Below are 13,049 nucleotides of genomic sequence, written 5' to 3'. Positions count from 1 at the left end.
CTTCAGCCTAGATCAGAGCTCCCACACTCTTCTGAGCTTACCCCAGCCATGACGCTGGCCACTCTTGTAAGATCTTCCGTTTCTGTCCCAGCTCGCTGACGGTGAGGTTGGTGAGTGCAGCGTGTGTTGTGTTAATTTGCTAACCCGTTGGGTTCCACTTGGCCTACTCTCTTTAGACGGTTGTCCCTCTTGTCAGGTTTCTTCAAGCCCATTATCCAGACACATCTTGCATTAAACAATAATAGTAATAGTTCCAAGATTCAGAGGTTGAAGCCCTAACCCCCAATGTGACTGTATTTGGAGATGGGGCCTTTAGGGTGGTGATCAAGGTTAAATGAGGTCATAGGATGGGGTCCTCATCCAATAGGACTGGAGTCCTTATAAGAAGAGGAAGAGATACCAGACAGCTCTTGCTCTGCATGTGCAGAGAGGAAAGGTTACGCCAGGACACAGAGAAGGCAGGAAGAGAGGTCACCATCCCTGACAGCACCCTGATCTTGGACTTCTAGCCTCCAGAACTATGAGAAAATCAATTTCTGCTATGTGTAAGTCCCCAGCCTGTGGTGTCCTGTTATGGCAGCCCCCAGGGACTAGGACACAGGAGTCACCCTGATGGCCAAAGAGGCATTTTTCGCAGCATTGCCATTCCTTGTCTATATTTGACGGTTTATTTTTCTTTCCAATTTTAGAAATTGTGGTAAAATATACATAACATAAAATTTACCATCTTAACCATTTATTTATTATTCAATTACAGCTGAAGAATTCGATATTATAGTAGTTTTAGGTGTACAACGTAGTGCTTAGACATTTATATAACTATGAGGTAATCCTCCTAAGTCTAGTACCCACCTGGTACCACAGACAGTTATTACAATAATATTGCCTATATTCCCTGTGCTGTACCTTACATCCCCAAGACTATGTTGTAACTACCAAGTTCTACTTCTTAATCCCTTCCCCGTTTCACCCCCACCCCTCTCCCCTCTGGCAACCATCTATGAGTCTCTTTCTCTCTGAGTCTCTTTCTCATCTTAGCCATTTTGAAGTGTTCGGCTCAGTGGCATAAAGTCCATCTACACTGTGTGCCACCATCACCACTGGCCGTCTCCAGAATGGTTTCCATCATCACAAGCAGAAACTCTGTGCACATTAAACACTGACTCCCCATTCCCCTCCCCTGACACCTGGTAACCGCCCTTTATTTTCTGTCTCTATGAATATGGCTACTCTAGAGACCTCATATATGTGGAATCATACAGTATTTGTCTTTTGTGACTGGCTGTGTCACTTAGCATAATGTCTTGAGGGTTTCTTTTCATTGCATTTCCCCTTGCTTGTTTTCTTTTGATGTGCCTCATACAGGGTTGCATATGTGGGGTAAACTGAGCCACTCAGATAGGTGGCCCAAGGCGGGGGCCAGAGTTAGGGGCCATGTACCACCCTCTCAGCACTGCAGGGTCTGAGAAAGAACCTATCCCGGTCCCAGCCCCAGTCCTTGCCCACCTCAGTTCCAGTCCAACCCCAGACTCAGACGTCACCTCAGCCCGGCCCAAGTGTCACCCTAACACGGCCTCCTCAAGCTTCCCCAGATCCATGAGGCCATTTGCAGGAGCCTGCCTCCCCAGGTCACCTGGTGACATCTGGAGGATGCGCTGGGGGTGGAGTGGGGTGGGGGTAGTGGATGTCAGCCCCCGTACCTTGACTATCTGTCCGGCAGTTTCTTTCTGCTCACCTCTTTGCTGCCTCTCACCAAGACCACTAGAGGACGACAGTGCTCTACCTTCTAGAAAGAAAACTGTCAATCCCTCCCAAGGAGGAGCCCAGAGAATCCCCTGGACTTCAGGACTTCCAAGATCACTGCTTATTGGTGAGAATGGGGAAAAGGAGGTGCTGGGCCCTCATCCAGCATCAAACAGCCCTCCAGACCCCTGCCCAGCCCCCCCACCCCCTGCTACTGCCCTTTGCCCATCTGTCTGCGGCCTGTGGGAGGAAGCCTGACCAGGAGCTGCCAGTCAGGGGAGCGGTGGGAGCCTCTTGGAGGGAGAGAGTCTGGTTATGGCAGAAACAAAATGTGTCTGGGACCTTTGCCCCTACCCTGGGCAGCTCCTCCAACACGCAGCCCTGCCCCCTCTGTGCTTGGGCGCTGCCTTCTGCAGGGTGTGCCCAGGCTGGTCTCTGCTGGCCAACTGCTGCCCACCGTCCAAGGTGAGCCTCTTACGTGAGGCTCTTGCGTGAGCTCCTCAGGGAAGCCTTCCTGTACTGGGGCCTCTGTGAAGAACAATTCTGGCTGAAACAACCCCAGGGCGGAAAGACAGCGAGGCCGGGCAAGAGGGATGGCCCTGGAATGGATCTAGTCTGCTTTGGGACTCCCTGCCAGGGGAGACAGAGGCTTAAGGGAGATGGGAATTGCTCAGAATAATGGACAGGATTCTTTTTTTGTGGAGGTGGCAGATGACAGCAGAGAAAGGAGAGGCAAACCAGCTGGCACTGGGGACGGGGGACAGGGGACTGGGGAGAGACGGAGAAGGCCAGAGGCACCTCACTGGGAACTTACTGACATTTCTGTCCTGTGGTGGCAATGGGAATCTTCTCCCGCACCCCAGCTCTATCCCTCCATGGTGGGGCGGATCACCCTTGGGGACACCGAGGTGGGCATGGGCCAGTGCCTGAGGCTGTGGAGCAGGCCAGCTGCAGACAGTTCCCCATCAGCTCAGCCTGGGGAAGGCCTGGCCCTTCCCACGCCCCTCCTGGAATGCAGGGGTCCTGGGAGTTGAGCAAAAGTGTGACTTTCCCTTTGGAGTCTGAGGTCAGTCAGCCTCCCAGGCCTGGGCCAGCATTCTTGACGGGGATCCAACACAAACAAGGGGCGAGGGGCTGGGGCAAGCTCAGAGGCCCGAGCGCCTGCCATCTGATGGCCCTGAGCTGCCACTCCTTGCAGAAAGAAGGTGTCTAATGCCAGAAGTGCCACATCGGGGGAGGGGATGTAAATACCAGTTATTTGGGAACCGCTGTGCTGGTCAGCTGTAGATGCTGCTGTAAACTCAAGTTCCACAAGACTCTTCCGAGGGATAAAAGAGAGTTTCGTTCTGATACGATTTGTAAATCAGAAAACATAGCCATTGGTATAAACCGAAGATGTGCCCTAAAGTGGGAAGGATAAGGCAAGAGTTTTAAAGGCGAGAGTTGCCAGCTGATCAAAAGGACGGGTTGTTAGGGAAACAAGACCATAAACTTACATCATTCGTTTTCTGACTGGTGAGAGCAACTGGATTTTCAGGGGTCTGCTAACTCAGTGGTCAGCAAGTGGGGTTGTGTGATAAAAACAATGGGTAGTTTCGATTGACTCATGGTCAGCAGATAGAGTCACAGGATATGGCCATCAGTGGAGGTCATAAGACAGGGTCAGCAAAGTGTGTGTGGGGGTTTACAAGGCAGGGGCAAACGCCTCAGTTTCTTTTGGAGTCTACAAAATAAACTAGCAAAACAAGTTTTGTAGTGAAATGGACAGTGCAAAGAATGTGGTTCATCTGGTAGACAGAGAATTTAAATTGCAAAACGGCCCAGTCATTCGAGCAGGGTCAGAAACCAAATTGTAGAAGGGTCCAGATATTTGGTCACAAATTATATTAGAATCCTCACTGCTAACAGTGTCACAGAGCTGACTCATTGAGGCACACAGAGCCTGAAGGGAGGCCCAGGGGGCTGTGTGGGGGACAGAGGGGCAGCCCCTGGCCCAGTTAGGACGGGGGGTGGGGTGCAGCAGAGCCTATACTGGTAAAAACAGTAACCACCATTACTTAGCATGTCTAATGCCAGCCACTCCCTGACACGGTTCATCCTGACACAATCCACGATGGGGCTGACACCCCTCTCACTTTAGAGACCCAGAAACCAAGGCTCAGAGGGAGTCAGTAACTTGCCCAAGACGCCCCCGGCAGAGGCTAGACTCCATCACATTGGAAACGCCTGCACAGAGCAGAGCTGAGATGCCGGCACACACTTTCCTAAAGACCTGAAAGTGGTTCTACAGGCGCCACCTAGAGGCAGGGAAGTGAGGCGCAGAGAGGGGGGCCTTCCCGACGCACAACTCCATGGGCACGTCCACCAAATTTTGGGCCTCTTGAGCGGGGCAAGTGCTCCCTCTTGTTGGGGACAGGGTGTGGACACGAACTGAGGCCTACGCAGCCCACTCCTAAGCAGGCTCTCTGGACTCTTCTGATTGCTGAAGCCTTCCCGAGGCAGCTGGGGAGAGGCAGGAGAGGCAGTGGGAGGAGGTTCTCGATTCAGAGAGAAAGGTTTAAATCTGGCAGGCCATAGCGGGGAGAGGAGGAGCTAAGAAAGGGGACCAGACTGCCCGAGGCATTCTGTGTTGATGCAGCTGCCCCCAGGCTTCTGGAAGCTTCCCCTGGGTGCATTTAACAGCCAAGGTCGGGGCTCTGTTCCCACAATGGATGCCTGGAATATTCATGTTTTCCATATCCCTGTGTGGGAGCCAAAACCAGCTTCCAAGAGCCAATCGAGTTGAGCCTGAAGGGAGAGGCGAAGATTTCCCTCCCTGGAATGGGATTAATAGACCTGTGTAAGTCAAGCGCCCAGCTTGAAGGCTTTTCTCTACTCTCCTTGCCAGGGGCTGAGCCTGGTTCCCTCCCCTCCCCACGTCCCCTCTTCCTTCTCCTTTCTCCTCCTCCTGGTCCTCCTCTGTCTGATCATTTACCCACAGACGAGCTGTGATGCTGAGGAAAGAGTCAGACCTGGTTCAGATCTGGTCTGGGTTCCACAGCTCACAAGCTGTGTGATTCAGGGCAGGTCACTGCCCTTCTGAGCGGCTCTTCCCTTAACTTTAAAATGGGAGGATAATACCTACCTCATGGGCTGTTTGTGGGGTCAATGAAATCACAAGTGTCTATGTTCCAGGCCCATAAAAACCACTGGGTCTAAATCCTGGAAAATAATTACAAAAAGAAAGAGAAGAAATCCTTTTGTCTTTGAGAAGCCATACAGAGTGGGATAAAATTACTTAATGTCTCTGAGTCTTGGTTTTCTGTCCTACAAAATGAAAGTAACGATGGAAAGTATTATACCTCAAAGAGCTATTGTGAGGATTCAATGATGTAATGGATGCCCTTAGCACATAGTAAGTGGTCATTAAATGATCGGTTGTTACCACTATTTTTGTGGCGGAGTATTTGTCTCGCAGGAACACGAGGAATGAGGACAAGAGGTCCCTATACACAGATAATGGTAAAGCTCCTGAGGCTACACTTCAGCTGGCAGGGGTGGTGGGGGTCACGGCACAGGCTGTGGATAGTGAAACATTAGAGGAGAAATATAGTGTGACCAGGAGCATGGCCCAGGCATTAGTAAGAGCCTGAACACCAAGGAGAAAGAACAATCCCTAACTCACATCACTAAATGATCCAGAGCCTTTATGCCTTGAATTCTATCTGTCCCAGCAGCCTTAGAACTGCACTGGTCTGAACATGTCTGTTTATGGGTCTGCCTTCCACCTCAGATTGGTTGTTTCTTGAGGGCAAGAGCCATGTCGTACCTGGTTTTGTATCAGGTATGAGCATGTCACCGAGACTAGTTCAGGGACTTGGCTTTTGATCCAAGGAGTCAAAGGAAAGACAGCCCTGGGACTTTTCCTGACACTTTTTAAAAGGGGTCTTTAGCTGGCATGATATAAGTTAGGAGCCACTAGAGGCCATCATGGTTACCACAAAGGGAGAGCCGGCCTGAGAGTGGTGTCAACCCAGAGGAAAGCAGAACTGAGAGAGAGAGATACCCAGTGACATGTTTTAACAGTTGGGTCCAGCCATTCCTGAATCCAGAACTGACCTGCTGAGTTGTGTGAGTTATTTCTTAAGTTAGATTTTTCTTGAGTTGGGTTTCGGTCTTTTAGAACCAAAAGAACCTAGATTAATATGCCACCCCCCAACCTTTATTTTGAAAAAATAAGAATTATTAGATGGTACCTACGAAAATGACCCTTAATCCAGCAGAAGTGGGTGATACCACAGGAAGGACACCTAGGAGGGGAGAAAGGAGCCTGGGTTCTGGGAAGTCTCTGCTCGAGACCTAGAGGAAAGGTACAAGATTTTCCCTTAACTCTGGAGCAGGCACACCTGGGATCCAGTCCTGCTTCTACCTTGGAGGGACCCTGGTTGTCTCACCTGTAAAATGAGGAGACAAACATTGTGAAGATTCATTCAGAGAATGTGTGAGAATCGGGGTTTCCTCTGCTTGGTGAATATTAGTTCACTTCTCTTACCCCACTGCTCCTAAAACAGTGTCAGCAAGCCTGGCTCTGTCCTCGCAGGCCACGAGGGACAGGCTTGTGCAGATGCCACCTTCCTTTCCCCTATTTCTGATGCCACTGCAAGTCTCCACCCCAGAAATCTGGACCCTAAAGCCTGGCCTGGAGGAAGCCCAAATTGGTCAGCCTGGCCTGGCCTCTACTAGAAACTTGCAGGCCCTTATCTCGACCGTGACTAAATTTGGATCTCAAACTCAGACAATCAGCCTGGGAATTCCTGACGAATTCCAGCAAGAGCCAGCCGTTCTCCGTGGTTTTTGCAAAGAAGGGAGATTTTTCCAAGTAACAAGTTTACATTAACAGTAATAACTGGTCATTATAGAAAATTTGGAAAACACAGGGGAAAATGTCACCAGTAACACCATCACCCAGCCCCTGCCCCAGGGGCTGTTTTGCTTGTTTTCTGTTGGTCGTTTCAATGCACGGTCAGGTTTTTGGCTGTAGGTTTTTTTTTTCCTTTTCTTTTCACATCCATGAGATCAGACTGTATGGCGTTTCCTACCTTCATGTTCCCACCATATTTTAACATAAAGATATTCCTGTGTCATGAACTCTGCTGAGTGCACATCACTCGCGTGGTCTCAATAGTGCTCACACCCATCCTAAAATCAGCTCTCGTTCTTCTGGCTTTGCAGATGAGGAAACTGAGGCCCAAAGAAGTTTAGTATCCCGCCGGCGTCGTGGTGGGGCCCAGGCTGTCTGGCTTCACAGCCCATGCTATTAACCAGGTCTCTATCTGTATCACCGTTTGTTGAGCCTTTCTTAGAGAGACGCCTGTTGTTTTCGCCTGCCCAGCACTCTTTCACTGCTCTAATTTCTCCTGCGGACTGTGACTCCCCACTTTCAGTTCCACTAGGGAAGCTATTGGGCGGAGCTTCCTAGGTGGAGCTATTGGGAGAGCGTGTCCTTGGGTCTGACCAATCAGAGCCCCCTATCTCTCTGGCCTTCCGTGACTGGTTCAGGATAGGGCACGTGATCCAGGTTGGTCCACACAGGGATTGCCGGAAAGGCAGGACGTAACATGCAGCTGGATGTCTTGAGAACCTGCCTGGGAATGATGCTGGAACAAAGGAGGGCAGAGGGATTGGGGGAGAGACCCAGTCCTGTTACAGCATTTCAAATTCTGGGTCCAGTTGCACCTGAAGTGGGTTCTTGGGTTCTGCTACTGGACTTCTGATTCCTGAGCTTTTTAATCCCCTTAAGGCAGTGCGAGTTGGGTTTCTGTCCCTTATAACCAAGAGTTCTGGCAAGAACACCCTGGTTGTTGGACATTAGGGTTGCTTATAGTTTTTCTTACCGAAAGGCAAAATAATGCTGCAATGAACATCATTACATATAGAGCTTACCCTTTGATTAGAATTAGAATTATTTGATTAGAATTATTTCCTCGTGATATTTTCACAGTAGTTACTTGGCAAAAGGATCAAACATTGTCAGGGCTCTATAGACATTCTGCAAATTGTTTCCTCAAGGTTGGCAATGATTTGTATCCCTCACCTCCACTCCCCAACTGTGTATATAATTGTGATTTTAAAAAATGAGCTCTGAAGAGACTTTCTTTCTTACCAAGCCAAAGTTGTATTTGTTTTTAAACAGGAAAATTATGTAATATAAAACAGATAAAAACAGACGAAACTCAAAACACACAACACACAAAAGCACAACACACAAGACCAGTGCAAACCCTTCCCAACCCATTTGCCCCAAATTTCAAAACCTTTATTACAGATCCCCAAAGATTAGACTGTATTGGAGAGGTCACAGTATTGAACCAGAAAAGTAAGAAAAGTAAGAGACATTTTTTAAAAGGTCTGTACACAGGTAGTGCGGGGTGGGGACAGACACTTCATCAGTCCAACACCAAAAACATAATGCAGAAGGATTTCAGTGATTATCACAATTCCTAGAACACTACAATGTATGCTAGTCCCCTGCCCACTTTTGAAAGTTGCTTTTAAAAAGGATAAAAAGTGCACAGACACTTTCATAAGGCACAGACATTGTTGCACAAGTCATTTCAGTAGGGACTTGGAAAAGACAGTGAGACAAATACTGAGAAATGCCAGGTGACCACGTGTTCCTGAGCCAGTGTCCCTCTGCTGGAACTGCGCAGAGAGGGGATCTAGCAGTGGGAGGTTCTGCCTCTCAGTCTCCAAGACTTTGCATAATCCCCTTCTCAACCTGAACTCACTGGGGATTCTCCAGGGATTTGGGAATTGATTTCCAGCCTGAAAGTAGTAGGTAGCTATCTCCCCACATCTTTCTGGGAGGACCTGAGAATTGTCATCAATTGGTGGGGACTTTGGGGATTCTGCCCAAGGCCGTTTGGCAGCAGCTCACCTATTGCAAGGTGCCTGGCATTTCCAATGCACAGGAGGCTTTTCGAAGCATGCAGGACGCTCTGGGTCCGGAAAGCAGTCATTGGACCCGCACCAAGATACATGCCCTCGGAGCAACAGAATGGCCAAGAAGGGCCAGTGGATTCTGCCCCTAATGTCTCATTACTCTCTTAATGTCTCGACGTCTGACGTCAGACCTAGGGCACTCTCCTCTCAGCTCCTTCCTCCCAGCATCCCACACCTAGTAGGCACTCAGCAGACGTTTGCTGAATGACTGCGTGCATGTGTTTCATCAAACCTCTGAACACTTATAACTGGATTTCTGATTAATTCAGCACATCTTTAATGAGTACCTACTACGTAGAGCACAGAACCCGACACAAGAGGGATCAAATCAAAGTTTACAAATCTGTCCATCTCCTGCTGTGGACCACGAGCTCCCTGAGGGCTTCGTCATTAGTCCCAGTTCCCAAACCTGTGTCCAGAACACAGGCCATGCTGAGCAGTGGGTGTTGAATGGCTGAAAAAGTAATGCTGTATTTAGGGAAGCAGCTGTCCCGGGGAAGCTAAATCCCAGAAGATTCCCAGTTCTGGGAGAGGACTAGGAAAAGGAGCTTGTTTTGATCTGGACTCAGCCCAATTTTTCTGGCAATTCAAAATGAACATGCACAACATGGGGCCTCCCCTGGCCCCCCTCCCCCGTCCCAGCCCTGGGGGCCCTGCTTGAGGGGGAGGTGGTCGCGAGGCCCAGGAAGATGGTGGGACAAGGTCTTCGGCCCCTCCCTAAAGCTGTCCCACATGGGTTCTCCCGGGGAACAGGAGGCCCTTGGTTTGGACACAGCTCTCACATAGCTCAGCTCCACGGGGACGAGGTGGGCAGTGGGCAGATGAGACTGAAAGGACACTTGTCCTTCCAGGGTGTGGGTTGGGACCCTCCACACAGGCACAGGTGCCCAGGCTCTTTCCAGGTGCAGCTCAGATGAGTTTCAAGGAAGAAAAGTCAGGCAAGCTCGGGCTTTCTGAAACTCAGCCACGCAGTGAAGAGCACTCACGCGCTTCACACTCCTGGGTTTGAATCCTAGCCTGCCAATTCCTGCTCTGGGATTCTATGCCATTTCACTCTCAGGACCTCAGTTCTCTTGCCTGCCTAATGGGGATAAAACCGTATTTCATGGATTCTAAGTAAGTTTTTTTCACATTTCAACATCTCTGATGGGAATGAATTGTATAGTTATGGCATCTGACAGTTAAAATTGGCAGTGTTCTTTCCTTAACGGTACCCCAAATATCGGTGGTGTCTTAGACATGACTCCATGTGGTAATAAGACCTGCTCCCAGGATCAATGTGTGGAGGCAGCTCCCTAGCCCAGTGCCGGGGCACACAGTGTGTGAAATGAAAGAGTGGTTCCCCTTCCTCTTAACTCCTGCCCCGGACTCGAGACAGAACATAGAAGGCCATGTGAATGGCTCCGATGCAGCACTAAGTCAGTCAGTTTACAGCATCAGGAAATGTCTGGTTTTTAGGAGATAAACACCCCCTTAATTCCTCTTTGACACAGGGAGGCTATTTATAGCAGCTGCAGAGCAAGTAAAACAGGCCACCAGCTCCTTTTGTCCAGGTAACAGGTCGCCAGGAGCATGATCTGGTCCACCCCGGGTCCAGGCCCTTGGCCACTGGTTTCCTGGTGGTGTTTGTACACTACCCAGGCTGGACGCCAAGGGGGCAGTCAGGAAGGGCAAGTGGCAGGAGAGACGAGCTGGCTCTCCCAGGCCACTGACACTACCAGAGCTTGTTGTGACTGGCTCAGGCCAGTCAGGGGGACTTGCCTGGAGAACCACAGTCCTGGGGGGCGACGAATCCTTACACAGGGCCTCTGCCCACATCCAGCACATGGGGAAAAAGAAGGCTCCCACTGACCAAAGTCAGCGAGTTATCAAGTGCTTGCCTAGATTCTCAAACTCTTATCTTGGCAGATGCTGGGGTTCCAGGAACTCCCCTCAAAGATTCTACTGCAAAATTAAAATGTGGGCGTGTTTCCCAAATTCACTAGGGAAAAGAACCAACTAGTGGTTCTTGCAGGGGCAAGAGTAGGGGTTCTAAAGTTGAGATCAGAAAACTGACCACTTCCAGACGGAGAAGCAGCAAGTAGTTTAAGACCTGGGGCATCACCAGGGCATGACTGGCTGGTCTCATGGGACTTGATCTGACGAGGGCCCGGCCCGGCTGGGCTCTGGGCCCCAGACACCCAGCAAACATTCATTATATGAATTCATAAACCCTGAATGTTCTCCTTCGCCTGCCTCCCTCAGCAGATGAACAGATTAGGAATTGTAATAAAAATGACACCTGCTCTTTGCAAGCTGTCTCAGGCCTTTTAGAATGTTGTGGTGGTCCCCCCAAGAGCTCTGGAGGGGGCAGGTGCTAGGCTTCCTTTTGGATAGACTGGGAATGGAGAAACAGAGAGGCCCAGGGACTTCCCTAAAGGCACAGCACAAGACAGGGCAGATGTGGGTACCAGAACTGGGGCAAGAAAGGAGGAGCAGGTGGGGGTCTGGGAGTCTGTAGAGACGGGCCCTGGCAGGGGGAGGTGTGGGGTAGGGTCAGGGTCCCATGAAGTGCCTAGCAAGTAGCCCTGGGAAGGGGGCAAGTCCCAATGTCAGCATTTTCAGTTCATGTCTCAGTTATTTGTTAACCTCCTAATGACCAGTTAACATCGTAGTAATCAGCAGGGGAAGATACGCTTAGAATCAGAGGAAAGATGGGTTGCAAAGCTCTGGTTCCTCCTACTTTGCCCACAGGTTGCCCTGGGGACGCCCACAGGCCCGGTGTTACAACAGGAAATGTGGAGAGGTGCCTGCGCCTTGCAGTGGCCTTTGCAGCTCCACGGAAGTCACCTCCCTCTAGGTTTCTTTCCCTCACCCAGGAAAAGAGAACCTGTGGTTAGTCTCCTTGGACATGGCCGGGCAGTAGGTATAGATTAAAAGCATCTAAGGACTGAGTCAAGTGCAGTGTGCTTATTATTAGGCTGTCTGGGGGTGAAGGGGTGAAAAGGCTTCTGGGACGACACTGCCCAGAGCTCTCCGCTGGCTGCAGCACCCATCAACACTCTCCAGGACAGAGTTAAAAACCAAAGAGGCAAATTGTTCTTTTATGTTCTCCTCCCACCTACCCCAAGGAGTTGCTGCTTTGGAGCTGTAAACAATGAGCTATTTTTTTCTCCTCTTAAAAAATCTGACTGTTTTTTCTATACCTCCCCAGGGAGTTCTGTTTAGGTGCAGGCTTCATACATTCACAACCAGCTGACATCACAGCCCCAGAAAGTGAACAATTTCTAGTCATGCTGGGCTCCGGATCGCATATTCCTTAGTGTTAAATAACGTCCTAGAGCCAGGATCCCTGGATAAATACCGATGCATTCTCTCTCTCTCTGTCACACATGCCCTCTCCCTTCTTGGTCTCCCTCCCTCCCCTCCCTCTTCTCTCTCACACACACAAACACAAACAACTCAACCCACCCCCAGCAAAAAGCATTGCACAGAGGACGCTCTTTCCCAGCCAAGGGGTCACCGAGGATGGGCAGTCTGCCAGGCAGTTCCTGAGCTTGCTCTTGGGACAGCCTTTTGGGGGCAAGGGCTTTTGAGCCAGAAGCAATCCGCGCTGGGGCTCAGCCCCCAGGGGGCCTTGTTTCCATGACTGTCACGCCTTGCCCACCACTGGAGAGTGGCAGATGAGATGGCTGCTGCCCTTGGACTCTCTGGTGGCTACGGTGATTGCCGAGCCCAGGTTGGTTTCAGAAAGGTGACCTTGATCTGGCCGGGGCCCATCAGTGGGCCAGGCTATGGCCTATAGATCTTAATGACATCTTTGATGGGCCGCCGGCAGATGGGGCAGCAGGCCCGGGCCTGCCTCTTGAGCCGCAGGCCACAGCTGTGGCACAGGCACATATGTCCACACGTGTAGATGACTGTGTCCACTTCGCCATCGAAGCACACCGTGCACTCACCGTTCTTGCTGCCTGCCGGCTCCGGTGGGGGAAACATGGGGGACACCGGGGGGCTCAGTGGGGAGCTGGGGGCCGTCACTGTAGAAAGGAAGAACAGGATAGACCTGAATAAGTGGTTCTCAGGTGAGCTCTGCGGGGGCACCCCAACACAGAGCTTCCATGGGAGAACCGTGGGGAAACAACTTTGGGAGACACCGATTTTGAATTTTCTTCCGGGTTTTGCCCTTGGCGCTACCCTCCTACCCCAAGCATCAAGCACCATTTTCACCCTTTGGGGTGCCATATCTAGATGTTTCTCCTCCCTCCAAATGCATGCACAGCTGAGGAAGGAGAGGACGCAGCAATGAAAGGCGGCCACTCTGCGTAGCCCTGGGAAGGCACGGACAC

The 13,049-nt window shown here is 50.6% G+C and overlaps 1 protein-coding gene across 1 annotated transcript in view; it reads right to left on the bottom strand.

Annotated features, from left to right (window-relative positions):
* Positions 1 to 7,873: 7,873 nt before the first annotated feature.
* NEURL1B (neuralized E3 ubiquitin protein ligase 1B) overlaps positions 7,874 to 13,049 on the bottom strand; it is a 29,985-nt gene continuing 24,809 nt past the window's right edge. The window contains exon 5 of the mRNA XM_019741309.3: positions 7,874 to 12,740. Coding sequence (XP_019596868.2) covers positions 12,496 to 12,740 — 245 coding nt within the window. The 3' untranslated portion in view covers positions 7,874 to 12,495. The remainder of the gene's footprint in view (positions 12,741 to 13,049) is intronic.

The sequence above is a fragment of the Rhinolophus sinicus genome, chromosome 5, assembly GCF_057876585.1.
Source record: "Rhinolophus sinicus isolate RSI-liver-muscle chromosome 5, RSI-T2T, whole genome shotgun sequence".
In the NCBI taxonomy this organism is placed as follows: domain Eukaryota; kingdom Metazoa; phylum Chordata; class Mammalia; order Chiroptera; family Rhinolophidae; genus Rhinolophus; species Rhinolophus sinicus.
Note: the sequence above shows the minus strand (reverse complement) of the source record. Positions and strands in the feature narration are given on the sequence as shown.